Consider the following 22,005-nt stretch of genomic DNA (forward strand, 5'->3'; position numbering starts at 1 on the left):
TGTAACTCTTGAAAATATGTAAAGGTAAAGCATATCTTGGAAAAACTATCATCCACCTCCAAAGTACCAGCCAACTAGTTTCAGAGGATATTCACCTGCTACCTTGAAAAATATAAAGAATTAAAAATATACAAGGAAAATACTAACTGTCAGGGTCTCAACAAACAATCACAGTTAAAATACTTTAAACTCTGAGACAGTTTCGATCCTGAAGACCTGGCTTTTAACTGTTACAGCTTTTGATGCAAAAAAGGATGCTATAAATATATCCTTACTGTTTACATCATCAAGAATAAAAGGAAAGGATCACACTGACTTTTCACCCATAAGGAAAATAACGGAAATACTCAACAGAGAGAAAATATAATGCTTCATCTCTTTTTTGGAATAACCCCATACTTCACCAAAACCTCAAGTTGAGTGATGTGCATGAGGCAAACAAGAACTTTTTTTTTCACTTTAAGATCCTTGGCCAAAGACAGACTATGTAATTTTAAATTTGGAGTTTTAGACAACAACCAGTTCTTGGATTTCAATACATAAAACTGATCAAAGTGCTTAACAATTATCCTAGTATTTATAGTATAACAACATAAACCACATACAGTAGTCTTATTACAGTGTTATTTGAATTTGTAAAATATGAAGTAAATTTAAAACTATTTAGCAATAAAAATATTTTGTCTTATAATAACAAGAATCTTTCTATCATCACTAAAAAAATTCCTTTTCCCTACATATTTGGCCATATAAAGTTATGTGCAAAACCTCAAGATTTTACACTTTGATGACCATATCTTTAAATTCTGTTTAAAAAATGAATCCGTGAATCTACTTAAATATTATAGTATTCGAAAATCAAAAAGTTTTCACCATTTCTCCACAGATTACTGTATTCAAATTCAATTCCTATTCATTGTTTACTTTTTCTCAAAATCATCTGTACTGAACTTGACTCTGTCTTTTTCTCTTTCTTATAGTTCATCTTTATCACATACGAACATTCTGTCCTTTAGAAGGCATATAATTACATCAGTGCCCACTTGGTTCTTTCATTAAGACTTTGGGCACGTTATCAATAGCTACTGTACAGTAAACCACCCAGTATTCGCGGGGATGCGTACCACACTCACCCCGCGAATAGCTAAAATCCATGAATACTTAAAACCCCTCTAAAAACACTTAGAACTGCTTATTTTGATAGTTCAAGCACAAAAAAATCCCTACAAATGCTTATACCTGAGTATTTTAATAGTTTTATCACAAAAAGTTCATTTAGTCATGAAAATAATATGAAAATACAGTAATCAGTGAATATTTCTCAGTGGATAATACCGTGAATGGGCACATTTTCCGCGAATAATGTGTATATACGTTCCACAGAGAAATCCGTGAATGGGTGAGTTCATGAATCATGAGAACGCGAATATAGGGGGTTTACTGCATAACAAAAATGTGTGATGTCAGCCCCAGTGTCACAAGACAAATACCCAAAATACACTGCTCTTAAAAAGTATTAATACGAATACTGCAATAAAATGTTTAAACAGTAATTGTCTGCATTGTTTAATGCAGTGTATTATCATCTAAATAAAATTGAGTTTATATTTTGGTTACCTCTGAACGATCTGAACAGGGATAAGGGGCGAGAAGACAACTTCATTGGAAACAAATACTGATTTCACATGTCCACATAGTAAGTCTAATATATTATATGCCAATGAAGGAAAGAGTTTGTATCATTCAATTGCAGCATTCCAAGGACAATGTATGCAAGAGAAGTACGAAAAAGGCAGTAACAAAGAACTGAGTGTTATGAAAGATAAAGCAAATGAACAAATCTAGTCTTGCAAAATAAAAAAGATTACATACAATACTTTGTAATTTCAAAGCACCACTATACTGAGTTATAGGACAGAGATCAGTAACTGAAGAACTCAACTAAAAAAAGTTTTGTCAGTCAGTTCCCAGATATTTTTTTAGACAGGCATTATTGCCTGAAAGTGAAAATAAAAGCAACAATAACCTCACAGAAAGACTAATGTCCCTCACATAAACATGTTATGAAACTAGTGATAAACAATTTGCAGCCCAACACAGCAGAGAGTAATTACAACAGAGGCAAACTTAAACTGCAGAGAAATGTAAAGAAAATTAATTCTGGAAAATGTGAGTCTGCCACAGCCCATCTGTACCAAGAATCTGTACATATCACTTCCTGACAAGGGATGACTAGATACAGACAACAGATTAAAAAAACTCAATTAACAGAATTTGATAAGACTGATGAATAAAATCAAGTGTATTTTTTAAACATTATTCACATGATAGAAGAGAATAACCAAACTATTACATGAGTTAGTAGATTTGTGTTTCCACTTCCAAAGTGGGACAATGAAAGCATCCTCAAGAATTATGGATGCTTATACAGTCCTGTAGAGTATTTAGGATATAGTACATTATGAAAACAAACACTGGCAAGCTGTTCAAAGGCACAAAGAACAATGGCAATTCAATTATCCATGACAAATTTTAGAGCAAAAAAGAAAAAGCTAAAGTGGGTAGTCTTTTAAGAAATTGGATATGGTACAGCACCATCATATTAAAATTTCTAAGAGCACTGTACCTGGCAACAGCTCCCCCATAAAATAAGAAGCTACTTCTCAAGAAACATCCTAAAGCAAAAGAGATAAAAAAAAAAAGTGAGATTCCACATAAGTGTTGTAGGCTGGGTTTTTTACCTGTATCTTAATGATTAAGATAATATTTTGTGCAATACTGACAGTAATACAACTCATTCCCAACAACTGTAATCTTACATCAGTCATCTAAAGACCAGTAATTATCATTACCATGACACTCAAGGATAAGATTATGCAAAATTTTTAACACAGAACCCAAAAGTGTGATGGGGTAAATAATATAAGATGAACAATCAATAAGAGGAAACATTCTTGGTGGCAGCATCAGTGTGGTCATAAGCCCCTTTAAGAAAGAAAACTTCCTTTTTTATTGAAAATTTAAATAGCATGAAGAGACAGAAGCTATAGATAGAATTATAGCCATGGCAAATGAGCCTCAAGGTTTCATTATTAGACCTTGACATCCTAGCTGTTAACAGTGTGTTTAACTTCTCAATGGTAAGATACCAGGGAACAATGATGAAACCTTTGGAATTGATGGCTGTGGCTATAATTCTGATCACCATGAGCTTTTTTAAGGTACAAGGGACTTTTCCTCCTTTTGAGTATAATAAGAAATCTTTCCACATTCATGGTCAATCCTGATGGAGTCAGCAGCTCTCCATAACATAGGATACCTATACTTCAGACTCAAAAAAGGGACAGTAAGTATTTGAAGAATGCAATTACTGCATAATAAAAGAGAACAACTACTATCCACATAATGTATGGCAAAACTATTGCGAGACACATCACTAAAAGTTAGTAATACAGTCCCTGAGTCATGCAGCTGATGTGTTGGTATTTCTTAAGAGGAACTCAATACAGTACATGAAAAGGAAAAAAATGAGAAATATTAGTACAAAAAAGTAGAAAAGGCGAGAGCAATTTATCAACTGGCCCCCCCCTCATACACTTAGGTTGGCCATGTAAATAGTAAAAGAAAAAAAAATCACTGAATAAAAAGCAGTGTATCGGACTTGTAAATCTTGTATGATCACATCTTATAAATTTTTCAAGCCTTTCATTTTCCATTTCAAAACTGGCCAAAGGAAAAAACACACTAGATCATTGTGCACGTAACTAAGAACTGGAATTATATAGTAGTGAGTACTGTACTGTACATACATTTTTTAAAAGACAGTCTATTCTTTACACAATCTACAGAGCATTATTAAATTACTTTTTCACAAGTAGATAAAATTTTTTATTTAACAAAACAATAGACTTACAACTCCCTCACTCATTAATGTTCACTCATGAGATACAAGATATCACACTATAACACCCCTAATTTTCACTCTTTAACAACAATTACTTCAGACCACTGCGCCTCTGGCCACTCTCCATTTTCTATTACATTTGGAGGACTGGATTTCCAATCCCACTGCCTAACTGGTGTGAACCATGCAGGGCCATAGTTTGCACGAATATATTCCTCTGTTTGGCATGGTATTCGAACTTTGAGATCCAAGAATTCTGTCCAGCACAAAGTAAACGCTGGGAAAATATATCTGAAAAGAAAAATACATGTTTGTACAATGGACGAACCCACTGTATATAGAGTATTTAAGAAAAATCATGCGAAATTACAAACACCCTGAACTTTCATGCATTCTACTTAGTAAGAACTCTGGGTTGACAATTTTTGTCTTTCCTTTTCTCTAGGTTTCTTGGCAGTCAACATTTTTGTAGAGGTCAGGGTCTAAATAATTTCTCAAAGCTGACTAATTAATAAGCTGAAAACCTTAATGAAAGAAAAATCAGTCCTCAAAATATCACAAATAGCTAAACATCTTTGGTCTTCATGAAAGCAGTCAACTCTATTGTAGATGCACGAATAATGAGACTGTTAGCTAACTGAAAATCTAACATCCACTCACACATGTCCACTTCCACCACTTGACTACCATTTTCTTTCTTCTAAAAGAGACTGAAACATCTGGGATGATTTCATGACCTTGAAAAGGGCTAATTATAAGTAATACGTTAAATTATGATTAATTTTTACATAGTATGGCAAACTGCAGAATACTGCACACTAAAGGTTCTTTGCAGCAACTCTTTCGCTCCCAGCTGCACTACTGTATGCCTACTGATTTTCATCCATTCACTCTTGTCTTTGGTATTTTACCACCTAGCTATTCAAGTTCTTTACCCAGTTTCAATTTTACTTTCTTGTAAGAGAACAATTTCTTTACACATGCCCTATGAGTCTCAGAATGTGACATGTGGTCTTGATGAAGTACTTGATAAGACATGAATAAATCTTTATTTTCCCAAAGGTCCAGGATTTACATCAAATTCTGAATTATGCACTGCACATAAATCAAAAAATCTATTTCTGAGCCATCATCAACATTTTAGGGGGCAGTTAAATTTTAATGGTTAGGTTATACTATTTCATAATTTCTGTCAACTCATTTTGAGAATACAATATTCATCAAATCTCAACCAACAAAACCAGAACTTACTTGAACTTCTTCCCAGTTTTTGCTTGAGTTCCACCATTCCACATAGTAGCTCCTTCAGTATAAAAGAAAAATATATCAAGCTTTATATCTTCTTCCTTGAAAGAAAGCTCCAAACTGTCTGAGAGTTTCCCAAATTTGTGCGTAAGCCGCAAGCCTCTGTTTTCAAATTCTGGAATAAGCCTGTATGTATAATCCTCAATAAATATTCCGACATCGACATCCATCGCCCAAGAAATAATATCACACTGACGATAATAACCTGTTGGAAAATATAAAAATTGCATAATTTAGAATAATATAAATTCCCATTAAAAAATGTATTATTTGGATATTTACCTACTGTTCAAGATAGCTTACGTCTCCTCACCTGTCAGTGCAGAGATAAAAGCTGTTTTAACAGTAGGTAAGATTCATCCCAAATAATCCTGTTCTATATAAACAAAGGTGTTAGACAAGAACTACATAATCAACAGACAAAAGGAGTTAGAAATCTTGCTCCAAGTGAACAATCCCCTTAAAAGGAAGCCCCATTACTATGTCACAGAGTCACTGCTCCATTGGCAAGCCGATGTATATGCCAAAGAAACCATTTGGAGGAACTGGCAGGAGGGCATTCTCATCAATATACACTTCTGTACATGGAATATAATTAATTTTTCATTGCTCTATATGAAGCATACACCTATTTCTTTATTCTAAGTCACAATTAGGGTTCAGAGTGACACTGCAGTGTTATTTCAGTTTTGTATAATAAGAAATACAAGGAACAAGTAATAAATGTTGATAAATTTAAATGATCTTAGAATATCTTCATGATTTATGGCGTCGTGGATGATGCACACCTTCTTTATCAATAACCAAGTGGTACTATGTCATTCAAGAACTACACAGCCATCAAATGATCAGTGACAAAAATACACAATGAAAGCAGCAGTTAAACATCTGCCACTTGACAAATTGGCTATAAAAAATGGTAAAAGTTTGGCCTGACCTCAACAGCAATGACTTTGCTTGGGGTATAGTTCTCCAAAATATTTCCAGAGATCCTAATGTGCCTTTATTTATTTCTATTATAACCTTTTAAAACATGAAAAGTATCCAATCATTAGGTAATAAGGTTAAAATGGTGAAATGACCCATAATCTCATAAGTTTTGTTGGGACCTGGTATTTTGCTCTGAAGGCAATCATAATGGAAATACAAGTGGAGTACAAATGACTTTAATCAATATTCAGTGTAACCTGTGTCTCAGCTGGAAGAGTTCACCACACCAGTATGATTCTTATGCTATGCCTGCTGTAAAGGCCCTCTGGTTATCTGTGTTCTTGATCTTAAATATAGCTAATTTATCACTTGGCTGTCTACTTGTCTACAACAATGTAAACAACCAAGGACAGTTGCAGTTTTCAATACTTCATGATAAAGTATGCAAGACTGTCAAACTGGGAAACAAACTTCTGAATTCCAATTCCAAACTAGCAAAGCAGTTGTTAGATAGCAAATGAAACTGACAGATGAGAATGCACACTGCATATTTTAACACTCACCTAACAAAGTTCCACTACTGAGCCAGAATGGAACTTTCAGCTGATCCAAAATTGTCTTGGCTTTACCAAGAAGTTTCCAAGCTTTATGTTTGAACCTGCAAAAACATTAGGAAAGTAATAACAAACACATCATACAAAAATAAATGACTAAATTTACACAAATGCAAAAAATACCTCATAATTACAAACCAGGACTTTTATTTTTGCACATCACAAAATTTCATGATTAAATCAGTCAAATATTTGCCTGAATTGAAGTGCTTTTAACTGATATTTTCTGTTGTTCAGTGCTCCTTCAAAAGGAGATAAAGTTAAGGAGATACTAACTACTGTACTTTGATCTCATGGTTGTTGAGGCAAGTTATTACTCATACTGTACTTGGCAATGCAAATGCTTTACTGACAAGCAGGCTGACATAAGTCTCGCTCCATATTATATATGCTATTTGTCTCATACAGTACACTGTATTTTATTTTGCTATTTACTTTATTTGTTGTTATTTATCTTGCCTCTCTATAGTAATTTACTCTTTACTTCTCATTTTCCTTTTCTGTACTGGGCTGTTTTCCTTATTGGGGCCCTTATTGGTTGAGTGAAGCCAAGGAACAATGTACAGTACTATATACCCACACCCTGAGGTGCAAGCATAGGATGCTATATTATGTTTTAAAAGAGTGATCACCTAAGAAAGATAAAAACCTAACAATGGAGAAAACTCTCAATGCAGGTATTGGCCTCAAGAGGCATGACCAATAAATATGAAGAATAATGGAATGGACTGATAGAGGAAGCAGGTAAAATCCTGTTCATGAAAAGAAAATGTTAATAAGTTTCAAAGACTGCACAGACATGAACTTAATGGATATTTATCTATTTTGAAAAAGACTAAAAGCTTATCATTTTTTTATATATTTATAACTTCCAAAGCTGAACTGTTAAAACTGAATTATTTTCTACTTTTTGAACTTTCAAGGAAAACTTTTATTCTGTTTGCTCAAACATCTAAATTAAGAGAAATGGTTAGTACCTTATAGAAACACTGGTATCATATTTGTTACATTTTTAGCTATCACACAACTTTTAGCATACTCAATAATCTAACTTTCTCTTTGGACAAAAAAATTGCAATATATAATTTTAACACAGTGTGATCAAACACTAAATTTACTGAGAAAGCGCTCAATAAAATAATGACGATATTACCATAACAATGATATCTTACCGTGTTTCCTCTGGAGTTTCACCTTTCATGTGTTTAAGGTTATAAAATGTTGCTCTGGACTCATTACAGGGAATGAAATGAGCATCTCTGTAATCCTTAACAAATGTGTAGATGTCACTGGGAACTGTGAGTTCAACACCATCAATCTTCACATCCTTTGTAGTGAGCCTGTATAACAAAAGTAACTTTATAAAACAAACTTATCTTTTCATACAAACCCATAATTCACATTGCACCTCACATTAGCAGTCATGAATGTGTCCAGAAACACAACACCTTTTGTCTTCCAGACAAAAGAGCAATCATTCAAGTATGAGCCCTGTGAACCCATAGGCAGGTACAAGCAATCATGTTAGTTTTATATGTTGAAAATATAATTAGTCATGATAACCTAATTTGTTGTGCCAGAATCACAATCTAGTGGGCAGGTTTAAAATTAACAGCTCCAGCTTTAATGTGGGTGTCCAATGGTGCAATTTGTCACTTGAAAGAATACAAAACACAAGAGTAAAACGAGAAGGTGCTGGTTAGTTGCATACAGAGAAAAAATAAACTATGTTCCCTTATGAGGAATGAGCGATGAATGAAGGACGTTTAAAATTATGTAAAACTGATTCTGTTGTGACCAATGGCTCTAAAAAGTACAATTGCACCCATTTGCACAATAACCCCCTTCAGCAAAAATTAATACGTAAATATACACTGACACTGCCATGTTCCTTCATTTAAAGTGAACTGTCCATCTTATCTGTCTAGTTTCATCTCTGAAATGAGCAGTGGTGCAGATCTGGCAACAGGCTGTCTGGTCTTGCAACAAGGTCCAGCAAAACATGGACCTGCAGACAACCCAATCTCTGGTGAGAAGGGAAGCAGTGTAAAAATTAGTCAGTGATACTGACAAAACCTGTAGTTAGCAAAGGATATATTTGTACTTTCCCCAAAAAAAGGTGGAGGAAAGTTGAAAAGGAAGTTATCAGTTATCAAAGATAAAGATGTATGAATGCTTTAGTTATGAATGAGATGACTGCAAATTATTAAAGACTGCCAAGCAAAAAGCTGGAGAGATTCTTGAAAAGTTGTTTACAGTACTAAAAACACATGAACTATGATGGTACTGGTAAACAATGATGGGTCCACAGAACAAATATGTAAACATGCTCTTCATCTGTCTGGAAAGACAAAAGCCAGTGGGTATCTCGGGACGTCTGCGACCACAAATGAGACGCAGTATGATGGGGTTGTGATGAATTGTTAAAAGTTTACCATAAATTTGAAATTCTGATTTAGTTAATGTACTTTATCCTAAGTTGGGCAATTTACTTTGCTAAGGCGATGGGAACAACAGCATAAGGCATACTTTTGGAATTCGATACTGTACTGTACTTATAGGGGCTCCAAGCATTACAGACCTGAATAAATCTCCATTAGAAGAAGGGAAAACCAAATTAACATAAATTCTATATTTTATTATCTCAACTTACCTTTCATAAGCACGGTCAACTTTAATCTGGTCCCAGGCATCCTTTGTGATGTACTGTTTAACCTGAGCCATATTGTGAGGAGGTCCTGTTAGAGCATACTGCCGCAAATACCCTGCTGATAATGCAGAAACAACCGCTAAGATTTTAACTGAACTAGCTTCATGTCAAAAAATCTTAAATACATTTTTATGCTACATATGGAAAAAACCCACCACATTACTAATGTACTTAATGCACTAGCCTATGCAGAAACACTTGGTGTCAAGAAGAAGAATTATGACAGTGACATGACAAGAGATGAAATTGTCAAAACAATGATATTTTTCTGAACAGTGGGTAGATTTGCCACGGTAGTGATTTCCACCCAGGATGTAATTGGTGCATAATTTTCAAAGAGTTCTTTCTTCTGTAGGGCTTAAGAATACTCTTGTGGAAGCAGACATAACTGCAAGAGGCTGGTGGGAGAAACATGGGAAGCCTCTTTGCCTCCTACTGTGATGACGGTGATATCAGTGTAAGCTACACTTATGGAAAATTATGTGCATAAGAGAAGCTGGCTTTGCGGTGGGATGCAGAGGTTCCAGCAACAAACCACCATAGGCCAGACAAGATCTTGAATGAGAAGCTCTGTAAGGGTGAAGAGTAGCCAAATTTGCTGCAGCCACAGTTAACGGAAGTATACGCTACAGGTTTAGGCAAAGCACAAGATGAAAACTAAATAGAGGAGGAAGGGACTGCAGTATCCACTGCAACACTAGCAGCAGCAGAAACAGCAGTACTACAGAATTATGCACAAAGACACAGTCACAGAGGAGAATACCCCATCTTATCTTTCAAATTCCTACTTGATCAGCAATGGAAGACTTAAAAGTACAGTTGCATTTGTACTGCACTGATTGAATTCCGGACTAAGACTGCATATATGACACATTCAGTCTCTACTGCAACTTTGACGTTACATTTGAACATATTCCATATGTTCAAATGACATCTCTACTTATAATGTCGATGAAAAAAGTAAAACCTTAACGCATTCACAAAAGTAGATACTGCACTACCAAAGCCAAAAATAAAATTATTACACTACAGTACAGGCTGCAAATACTACAGTAACTGGTTCCAGTAAAGATGACTACATGGTAAAGAAATTAAAGTGGCTCATACAACAAAAATTTAAGTCTAAATATGCATTTTATGCACAACCTACATGATAAGGACTCATACACATATCCAAAGTTTGTTGAAGAATAACAGTGTGATATTTCTTTGAACACTGAGAACACAGAAGGGGAGGAGCTACACAAAAATGATTACCTGACATTAGGCTAAAGAAGAAATATTCAGAATTTGGAATAGGGTTTCACCTACTGAGCAGGTCTTATCTACAGACTATCACTTTGCTTTCAACCAGCAATTCTGCATTCCGCTTCTCCAACTAAACAACAAAAAGGCAAAGGCTATTGGAAGACTAACAGAATACAGTAAATACTTGTACATAAACATAAAACTCAAAATTTTTTACCAAAATTAGTAATTTGGTGTTAGTAATAGCTGTATCATTATTAATATATTTCATCACCAAAAAAATATACAACATATGAATAATGATAACAATACCTGCTGAATTGACATCAAGCACTGTCAAATGTAGAGGTGATCCGTAACGGAATAAGAACACGTGAGAACGTTTTCCATCCGATGTGCTGAACAAAGTAACAGTGAAACCTAGCTGTGCCAACCGAGAAAGAAACGCTGGCTGAAAAGAAATGATGTTATAAAGTATACAGTAAATCTCATTTTATGAGAATGAGTGCATAATTTATGCAATAAATAAAAACAATAGACAATCTTCTTGACAGGATAAAATTCTGTAACCAAGATTTGTATTTTGTTGGCATTATTTTCCATCTTCCTTAATATTTGGCATTTTATAAAAAAAAAATGCAAGATTTTTAAAGAATTTTAATGCACTGCAAGAAACTAATGACTGTACAGTACTTCACTTCAACCTACATCCTCCCACTATAGTACAGTACTGCCTATGACTGTTACAAGAATACCAGCTACAGTATCTTGTCTTTCATAACTCATTACAGTATCTCAGTTTGTTGCAAGATTTTCCACTTTGTGACTACTACGTACAGTACTTTGAAATGTATTACTGTACTTTATTCTTACCACTTACCCATTTGCACTCAAATATTACTAAGTAATACTGCAAGTTAGTTATTTGGAGCGATATCATATAGATGATGTAATTACATTCAATACTGGATGAAAGGCACTGAATTTGTTCTGTTTTATGAGACTGGAGTCTAATGGCTCTATCTTACAGGGAGAGACATCAAGAGGGAATGTTACATCTATACGACTATGTGGACAAACCTCCTTCTTCTTCTTTTAACGTAGGGTTTTCCCATTTTTGTACATAAGTTACTGCCTTCTTTTGAAGGACTTTTGATTTGGCTTTGGGGTAGACCTGAATTCTCGATCAGTTGCCCTGCCTGAACGCTTAATACTCTGGTGCGAAATTTCATGTATCACTACCAGAATAAATCCCTTTCTTCCCAGCTGGGAAGTTGTTGCGCCGGGTAGGGCGAGAGTTCGAGACTGAGATGTTTGTTATGTTTTTAAAAGGTGTTGTAATGGCTTTGTTTTGTGTGTGTAAAGTCTGTAACATCCATTTTGCTTTTTACAAACCTATCCGATTACATATATAATGGGATGTCTACACGGATAGCAAAGTGTCTGCCTCTCTGATCAGTCCTGCAGAATTTGAACCATTCAACAGACCTCTAAAAAGTCAAAGCTGCTGCTGTACACTGAGCCATATAGCTCGACTATGAACAAACCATATTGCACAAATAGGGTTTTCAATAACTTCAGTTACTGCTTATGTAGCATTATGGTACTGTTACAGTTGAATTTATCAACCTTAATACTCTGGTGTGAAATAGTGGAAATACTCCAGAATAAATCTGCTTCATTGGGATTTACTGTAGCCCAAGAGTCTGCAAGTACTAAAAATAAAATATACTCTGCATAGGTTTAGAAATGTAAACCAATTTGCTACTTTGAGCTCCAGTGGACTTTTAGCCCGTCTTAGTCCCTATCTCCAAACCACTCTGCAGAACGAATCATTCAACAACTAATAAAACATTAAAGGCTCATACAGATAGATACAGCTTATGACAGAACAGAAATTATCTGACAAATTAATGACAATACTTCAGTTCAAAGTTTATCCCATGTATCCTGATGGTGAGGATGTGAATAAATAAACGGTTATTGTATTCCAAACTCAAGGTCTGTTATGGTTTCTGAGAGCATAGTCCTTACGGGTAGCAAGAAACAAATGTAATGAGCTCATGAGTTAAACGTAATACAAATGACAATTAGAGTCTTCATGCTATGGAAAACTGAAAACTAAACACTGCACATTAATGAACTGACATTAAGTGTAATACAGTACACATACTGGGGGCAAAAAAATATATAATGGAATGGGAGAAAGGTAATTATTAAAATGCTGAAGAGCTGCTAATACCTAAATAAACTGTGTACAAATGTATCTGTACACTACCATGTAACAGATGCCAATGGTGAAGTGGTGATTTACATTCACTCAGTCCCAGTAAACAGTAGCTGATACTAGCACATTTTCTTTTCATACCATTATCAGAAATATCTACTGTATGTACAGTATTTGAAGATATGAAACAAAATTTCCTTCAAGGAATAATACATCATTAATAGAGTCATTCTATGGTAACATACCTTGTCTCTAAGCTGTGCAGAAGTAACAGCAAATGTCAGAGGTCCTATGACATGGCACAAAAAGATGCAGACTCCTGGAACTGCTACATCAGAATTGCCATGCCAGGCTTCTAAAATGACTGGATCAAAAAGAATCGTCGTCACTTTTGCATCTTTTGAAGCCTGAATAAGCTGCCGAACATCATCAATATCAAGAGATCTCTTGAAGTTAGTACTATTTGACGAAAGCCAAAAGTGAAGATAAAGCTGATCTAAGAGAACAAAACCAAAGACAATCCCCAGAATCAGAGCCAATTTCTTCTTCTTGATCATTCTCAAGTCTGCAAAAGAAGAAAACGTGATTGGAATTATAATGGATTTTAGTTCTATGAATCAAACACAGAAATATTTTTGTTCAAATATAATTTTTACTCTGACAGTTCATAAATTTTAATTTTACAAATATTGTATGAAACTTCTAAGGCTTTGGCAATATTTTCTACATAGATACTTTTAAGAAAAAAAAATGTCAATGTGTTCCCCCTTATCAACTTTTCTGTAAGATGAGAATCCTATGGTAATTAAAATTAAGTGATAGCCAGGCACAATTTATAATGGAAGCATTGTAAATATAAATAAAATTTAATTCCTATACTTTACAGCCATCATTCTGAAAAATGGAAATTCCCTAAAAAAAAAATTTTTTTTTATTGTAGGGGAGAAAAAGTATACCAAAGACACAGCCTAATGAACATCACAAGTTAATGAACCATAAAATTTATATACTGCATTATTTTACAACTTAGGATTGCATGATAAACAATACGCAAAAATGCAAAAATTACCATCAATAATCCCTTGGTGAAACTGAATTTCAAGTTAGGAAGGCTTTAAAAATATATATTAACCCAATATTCTGTTAAAATTAAATTTCACCACTTTTTTTATTAGCAAATTTCTCAAACAAAGGTAATAGTAATATAGGTAATTCTAAGTTTTAGCTCCGCATCTGTTTTTACCTAGGGAACTGGTTTTTTTCTATACTTTTAGGACTTCTGATACTGGCAGTGCATTTGTTTGTTGTCTGCCAAATGGAATATCCCTTCGCAGTGTTTAGTACTGGCCCGGGGGGGGTGGTACCCATACATTAACAAGTTATTGCATTTGCCGGATGGGATATAAACCGTTCCAAACAGATGTACCCTTGCCCTTTCTCGTGAAGATCGCATATGGAAACCCCTTGTTGGATGGACTTCAGGGGTTAATTACATTCGTGAGACAAAAACTGAAGGTAAATCCATAATTAGCAACCAAAAAAACTATGGAAAAAGTCAAGTTAGAAGGAAATTGCCGCCGTGGAGCTACTACTTAGATCTACCGTAATATAGCTAAGAAAGTATTGACAGGGAAATTTTGCAAAATAATACCTCCAAACCTAGAACACTGCTTTAAATACATCCTCCATGACAGGCACCAATAACCAAAAGATAAAAAATATTAAACATACTGCCTACTTCAATAAAATAGTGTGGTATGGTAGTGTTACTTATGCATCATTTAATTCCCTTTTACCTGCAAGCCTATTTCCCTCTATTCCATTCATAGCCTACTTTTCCATTTTGCACTTAATCAAAACTGGAGACAGATTTTCAACTAAGGTCGCCTGTATTTTTCAGTTGTAAGAGTAAGGGAAACATGAAAACAAGTTGTTTGGCCAGTATATTTTACTTCACACCATTATGGAACTTTCTGCTTGAAGAAAATATAATTTTCCCATGTTTTAATGTGAACTGTGAACATTTCTGATGCATGTTTTGCTACTTTATGACCTAACCAACCACACCTAACCTAACTTTGGATACAGGGTCCTTACCCAAATGCATAATGATAGTTTGAAACCCTTCCAAAAACTCAACTTAAGCTTAATAAGAACTAGGATATTAATAGAATTAAGGTCCTTGTATTTCACTTGTTTTGTGTTTCACCCCAACCCTTCAAAAACACGGCTTCCTATTTTGGCTCCCAAAACTGTATGATACATGGGCGGGTTCCAATGTCTCTAAAGTACTTCTTTGCTACTGAAAGAAACGAATGTCAGAAACGTTAAAAACACACACATTCAAACATAATAAAATGAAACAGGAAAATGACATTTTCAAAATGCAATAATGGTTTGAAATACAGCAGACTAACGCCGAACATATCAATTTAATTTTCATTCAAATAACTTCAAGGGATCAGAACTATTAAATGGGGAAAGGTAATTCGAGATACAGTGCGATCAACTGATTAAGTCAGTTGACACTTAGTACTGACATGCGATCCTTACTTTAATTGAAGCAACGAACGCCTAATTTGACATGCAGGTGCGGTATCGTCTGCTGGTGTAAACAGTCAAATTAAACTCTAAGATAATGTTTGATTTAAAATATTTATAAACTCTCGAATTATCCATATTTCCAAACAATTTTTATTTATTATTATATTTCAAACATATTAAAATTATATTAATGCGTATATAAATAAGAAAAATATAACATGATAGGATCTATCCTTTGATATTCTAAAATGGAAATATTTTCGATCAATATCTCAAAGATTAATACATAAAATATTTAGAAATATTTTTATAGCATTATTATACCAAAACGTCATAAAAATGTTATTTGATGATTAATGTGGATTTCTACGAAGAGTTTTGTGAGCTTGTAACATATCATCAAGATGATGTTGGGTACGTTCATAGCATGCAGGTTTCAGGCTTACTCTCTAAAAGCTTTCATGTGTTCTGTCAGTTAGTTGTCGTTGTTATATCTAAAATTATATCAGCGCCAAATGAAACTAGGTGGAGAAGATGTATGAATTTATAAAAGAATATTTTCAAGCAGTGCTACTGTGTATGTGTGTATGTAGGCTATGTATGTACGCATGTATGTACGCTTATCTATATAGATAGAGAGAAGGAGAATGACATCTCACACTGACAATGGTACCATGTACTAGCAAAACAGCTATCAGATTTAATGTAAGGCAATGCTCATAAAATTCCACCTCTCTTATTGGAATATAGAAACTGTTGTCGTTACCAACAAAACAGGATGGAAGACTTGCCAAAAGAAACAAAACATATATCAGGAAAATATCTCTCCAGAAACAGCTTTTAATTTCATTCAGTGCATGAAGTATTCTTGTCGTTTTATAAGGCTGTTTTTTTTTACTAGGGTCCCAATCCACATTAGGCGCTCTGCGAGACCAGCAAACTCAATTCGTCATAGACATTAATGCAAACACATTCTGGGATTTTTTCTTTTATCATCCGGTGTAGTCCATGTTAATAATCAAATCTACGCTGTTATAGCACTCAGAAAAAAGATGTCTTCAATATTTTCTTTAACTACTTGATATTTTCAGCTTATCAAAAGAAACTTCAAATATCTGTCACAAAAAAATCTATAAAGAACAGTTTTTTATATCATTCAATGCATAAATATTTTGTTATTTTTATCAAAATGAAAGTCACCTTGATTCTGCTCGCAAGCGCTCGTGATCGCGTGCACGCGTTGTGTTGGCGGACGTTCATCATGGCTGACAGCTGGGAACTCGCTCATTGGCTGAATTTTCCATCCGCAAGTCCGGCCCGAGGTGAATGGCGCTTCCTCCCATCTTTATACCCTTGCCAGGGAAGCTGCCACTCGAAAAATCGGACTTTGTTGTGCGTTAACTTCCAGATATAGTCCCGATAGATTCTGTGAGTATTCTAAAATGTGAAGAATAGGGAATTGTTTTTATTTCGCTATTATGCAGTGTTGCCACATGTTGGGTTTTTAATTGGGGTCCTTTTTACGTCAATATCGGACCATTTATCCCGATTTTTTTATTTCTTCTCACCCTATGCTGACGTCTTCTACTCCCCGAGGCACCCTTTTACTATTTGGACGTCTGAAATTCCTTAGATGGCGGTAATTTGTCGGTGCAGTTGAATTATTGAACAGGAATCATATTTTTTGATAGAAAATGAACGTGGTAATTAAGAGGAGGGGGGACTTCGGTAGCCCGACGATTTATGAATAAATAATATCCTATTTATCCTATTTACGTTTCCTGCTTTCATTTATTTAGCCCGTCGGTGTCCTGTCTTTTTTGGGAGCGTGAAGGAGGAGACCCATCCTTCGAGATATATTATATCACTTGAGTTTTCATAAACTAGCAAAATTTTCCTTGTAATTGCATAGGCATACCGAGGTCGAGGCCTAGGCTAAGCCGTGCTCCTTAAGGTTGCCCCAGGGGACGAATCCCAGAGTTCGAGAAAGGTCAAAATGACACGGACGGACATGTTCGTGGTGATGGAAAGGTCACTGGAGCCTCTGAATATTAAATTCTTGGAGGTTACCATACCCCAGGCCTAAAGCTTGGGCAGTACAGCCAGGGTTTTGGTATGTATCCTAGCCAGAGTGACGGTATTAACCCAGGCCTAGTCTATGTTAGCGTATTCACAATACAGACCAAGGGGCGAGTTGAGAACAATGGGCACAGGTCCTGCATACTAAAACAAAATTTTCCTAGAATTCCATGTCCAGACCTAACCAGATTTTACCTTCCTAACCTCACTTAGGCCGCCGTGCCACGCAAATTGGGTGCCGTGTTTAGTACCAGCCCCTTGGGGGTGTACGTAAAACATGAGATAATTACGATAAATACTATAATTTTAACGGTAAATGGCATAAACATAATGTCTTAGCCTATATTGTTTTGGTTGTTACGGCCTAAATTACTTACTCCCGATGCGACCAGGGCGTGCCCTGACCTAATCAGGGAGCTTTGTCCCTGTTGAAGCCCCCCAAGTAACACTAAAAATCAGAAACATAAATATTACAAAAATTGGTGAATATCATGGTCAGTGACTGTTGGTAGTGGCCTGCAATTTTACCAAGCTGCTTTTGATATGTAGCCTTTAACCAGTGTAGCCTAGAGCAGTTCATCTACTAAGTTAGCATAGGCTAGCTTAACTAGCCTATATACAGTAATGTTCCTTTCTTAGACATTTGTTAATTTAATCTTTTTTACTTTAACAAATACTGATTAGGTTGTAGATTATGCATCCCTTGTAATTATGTTCCTACCCAGTTTGATATAAGTTTCAGGTTCTGTGATGTTGACATCCAGTTAATGAGATTCAGTCTAAAACAGTCTGAGGTTTAGCCAGACTGCCCATTACCCTAATTTCCACAAGTTAGGTTTAGCCCCTTTGAGGTATAGGCCAGTGTATTCATCCTTCCCTTACTGGTAAACTTGGCCATTGGCATTTGCTTTTATTAGTGAACTTGTGTTTCTTTAAAAGGAAGCTTTGGCAACTTGGCCAGATGTCTAGTAGACAGGTATGCTACCTGTAGTGTGGAGAGGTTATATGTAGACTAAATTTTAATATCCAATATACTATTGGTAGTTGCTGTTACTCGTTAGTTTCGATTCAAACATCATTTTCACAGCATAGATTTTAGTTCATATGTTTTCCATCATCTTTGTTTGAAACCACTCATTTTTGTTTCTTCACATGTTTCTGACTATATACAGTTTTGTGAAGTAGGGCTTTTTCAGTGGAGCACAATGAAAACAAGTTGTACCAGCAACCATATTAGACTAGGAAATAAAAGGGACTAGCATTCTGAGAAAAATATATCATGTATAAAACATAATTACCTTAAGAAATGAGTGAAAGCCTTCAGCTGACTTGTCAGAAAAGATGTCTGTGTATCAGGGGAAAAGAATGAAAAAAATTGACAAGCTGTGGTGAGGGAGAAGGATGACGCTAAGAGGGAAATCCAAAACAAAGATATACTGTAGTACTGGGGTGAAAATATGGAGAATGAAAATGACAAGTGGATACAGGGAAGGAAAGAATATTATTTAACCTTTACTCATCTCTATTGTAACAGACTAATGAGCGTTTGCATTGTCACATGCTACATAAATCTATTTTATGATCCTTTGTTTTTACAGCCATTAAGCCATGGAAACCATTGTGTATGCAGATGTAAGTGTTGACATCCCCTCTGATATATGTCAAGATATCAATCTTCTCTTTGATATAATATCGCCCGAGACATGGAATAATCAGCTTACAGATGACCACCGTGAAATGCTTATGGTAAGTTCTAGTCTCTCATAAAAAAAGAGGATAGGATCAGGCTTCGAATTATGTTCTTTGTGTAAAAGAATTTAACCTTTGTAAATTATAGTTTAAAGGGGCATTGGCCAAAGAAGGCAATTTGACAGTATTTTTAAGACCGCAGTGAATTTTCTTTTAATATTAAACAACAAAGATGACTAATAATAATAATAGTAATCTTAATGTCTCCACTCCCCGCACTTTTGGATATGTGTATTCCTCTAAACAGTGAATTGAAATGGGAAACATATGACTTGGTATTTTAACCCTAGCATGTCAGATTAGAGTGAGTGGGCCGTAAACTATAAGACAATGAAGAAAGCAATGTGATGGACTTAGTCTGTTGTCTGGTGTTATCCCCACTTTTACTGCAGTTCTCTTCCTCCTTTATTGAAATTATAGAAAGTTTACACGTTATGAGAGATTATAATTATAAAAAGTTTACACATTATGTTAGAGAAGGTTGAGATCTCTCATGCTGTAACTTAAGCTAGTAGCTGTTACCAAGTCCAGGTCTTCATGCATTTAGTATTAGTTTGACACATGTTTTGTGTTGTACTTGAATTATTGTTATAATTTCTTCCCTTATACATTTTATACTTTTTCTTATATTGCTACACCGTAAAGAATGATAGTTTAATGCATCCATACTTAAAACAAAAATGTAAGGGTTTGAGCCTCAAGTTTAAAGGGTCAGATTTCATTCTTTATATCCTGTTGAGGAATGGTATTGAAAAGTGTAAGAAAATCAAGAAGTTTAGAGGCTGTTGTTGCCCCAATATTAAAAAGATACCTATAATGTCTTGTGAATGAGACTGCAGTACTAATAGAATCGTAATTATAGTTGGTATGATCAGGGTAAAGTCATATAAGTGTGTGGTGACTTTTCAGTTAGTGCAAATATAATTCAGTGACTGGTTGATAATGCATTGCTGTGTAAACATTAAGTAGACGAATAACAATGAGAACCATTAATAGAAGCGATCTCGTCTCTTATTTTTGTTAGTGGCAAATTTGTTTCTACTTGAATGCAAATGGAGCAGGCATGATTGCATCTGATCATTCTTTCCTATTTGGAATTTGTTTTGGAATACAGTATACATGGAAGCAGTTACTTTTGTTTAAACATCTTTGTAGAATTATTTCACAGTTATGGCTGGATTTCAGAACTGATTTACTTCTAGTGATTCATTGCAATTTATTATATATGACATTTGACTAGAGAAGTGTTTAAATAATTTTTGAAATCAGCTGTGTTCTTCAGTGGTCATAAGGAAGCCATGTTCCATGTTAGATGTGTGCTGTTATTATTGTCATGGCATTGTGTATAGATACAGTGTATGGTTTTACAGAGGTTCCTGCCAGACTTTGCACAGGATGATTTGGAAGAAAAAACAAGAACATTGGAAATGTTCTTTATGGATGAGAATTTCCGCCACGGCACTCCGTTACGTATTTTCCATGACCAGCTGTCGAAAGGATTTTTTAATCCTGAAATAAAGAAAATGAGGGATATTCACAAGAAAGTTCTGTACAAGGAATATAGGTTAGTTCTATTGTCAGTTGTTATGTGTCAAATGAAACTGCACTCTGTGAGAGAAATGATTTAATTTGTTACATTTATTTTTTGTGTGTTTCCTCTTTCATTATTTGATGGACAATAGAAGCCACCTCGTGAAATGAGAGGATAAAGATTAATTCTTGTGGTTTATGGTGGCATTAGGATTGATAATACTCACAAAAAAATTATTATTTATTGAATATATTTCACAGATATCGCCAAAAGCAATACCTGCATCACACGTTAGAAGAAGTGTTAGTTCGGAGGAAGAGAGTGCTAGACATAGTGTATAGTATGCCTCCAGATGATGTCCCCAAAATTCCCAGAGCACCCTCCTTGGTATGTGGTGTGTTTATGCAAAATACAAATAACATCTTTTACTTTGGTTGTACATTCTGGGAAATTGAATGGCAGACTATGCCATGTATATAGGGAAGGGAATTGCATGTGGTTTCTAAAGGTCAGGGACTATCAGCAAAGCTGGGGTGACGTGTACATTGTTCCTTTGACAACAAAATCAGTCGTGGTGTGAAGTTGGGAAATCATTTCCCTTCAGCTCTTCATTTATTGCTGTTTCTTTGCATTTTCTGTTTTTCCTTTGTATTTTTGGTGTTAGTATGGTTGTGTTCTTCTCATCTCATTCTTATTGCTTGCAATTTTTTCCTAACCATTTTACTCTGACGTTGTTTGTAACCAAGTGTTTTCTATGATTCTATGCTTTCTCCTGTGAAGTTGTGTCCAGTTGTGCTCAGGTTAAATTGTTTAATAATAGTAAAATCTTCACTTAACACCATTCAACCACAGATTTTACCTTCTGTGTTGTTTCTCTTGGCAGTGAGCTTAATTTTGTTTATACTCGTGTTACTGTTAGGCTACCAGCTTATGTGATTTTTTCATTTTTACCATTATGATTGTGATGCTACAGAAGAGTTGTTTAGTTTTAGAGCTGATTCAGATACCTGTGATGTTTGCTTTTGGTCTCAGATTCAGAAATGCATTAGATCCATATAGGAAGTAAATTAGGCCTCTTAAGTTGTATTTCAAAATGACCTAATTATCTAGTACCCACTGCTAACACTATTTCTTCTTGTTAGCCCATCATCTTCTGTTCTACAT

General features: G+C 35.0%; 2 protein-coding genes across 6 annotated transcripts in view; one reads left to right on the forward strand and one right to left on the reverse strand.

The window, feature by feature from the left end:
* Positions 1-727: 727 nt before the first annotated feature.
* Positions 728-15,554, reverse strand: LOC136849988 (ribitol-5-phosphate transferase FKTN-like). Of its 2 annotated transcripts, none has more exons than XM_067123534.1 (8): positions 15,492-15,554; positions 13,184-13,503; positions 11,024-11,162; positions 9,407-9,518; positions 7,926-8,093; positions 6,703-6,797; positions 5,156-5,414; positions 728-4,195 (listed from the first exon to the last, which is right to left on the reverse strand). In XM_067123534.1, the coding sequence occupies exons 2-8, from the start codon at positions 13,493-13,495 to the stop codon at positions 3,979-3,981; spliced, it is 1,302 nt and encodes a 433-aa protein (XP_066979635.1). In that variant the 5' UTR covers positions 13,496-13,503; positions 15,492-15,554; the 3' UTR covers positions 728-3,978. The 2 variants fall into 2 exon arrangements, with proteins under 2 accessions (XP_066979635.1, XP_066979634.1); XM_067123533.1 differs by having other exon boundaries at positions 9,407-9,521.
* A 1,151-nt stretch (positions 15,555-16,705) lies between these two features.
* LOC136849989 (nuclear factor related to kappa-B-binding protein) overlaps positions 16,706-22,005 on the forward strand; it is a 29,256-nt gene continuing 23,956 nt past the window's right edge. For 3 of the 4 annotated variants that reach the window (XM_067123536.1, XM_067123537.1, XM_067123538.1), the window contains exons 1-4: positions 16,720-16,910; positions 19,160-19,307; positions 20,681-20,874; positions 21,102-21,228. In XM_067123536.1, the coding sequence (XP_066979637.1) occupies positions 19,170-19,307; positions 20,681-20,874; positions 21,102-21,228 (459 nt within the window). In that variant the 5' untranslated portion in view covers positions 16,720-16,910; positions 19,160-19,169. Of the gene's footprint in view, positions 16,911-19,159; positions 19,308-20,680; positions 20,875-21,101; positions 21,229-22,005 lie in introns of all 4 variants that reach the window. The other variant, XM_067123535.1, reaches the window with a different exon arrangement.

Source organism: Macrobrachium rosenbergii, chromosome 21 (genome assembly GCF_040412425.1).
Source record: "Macrobrachium rosenbergii isolate ZJJX-2024 chromosome 21, ASM4041242v1, whole genome shotgun sequence".
Lineage (NCBI taxonomy): Eukaryota > Metazoa > Arthropoda > Malacostraca > Decapoda > Palaemonidae > Macrobrachium > Macrobrachium rosenbergii.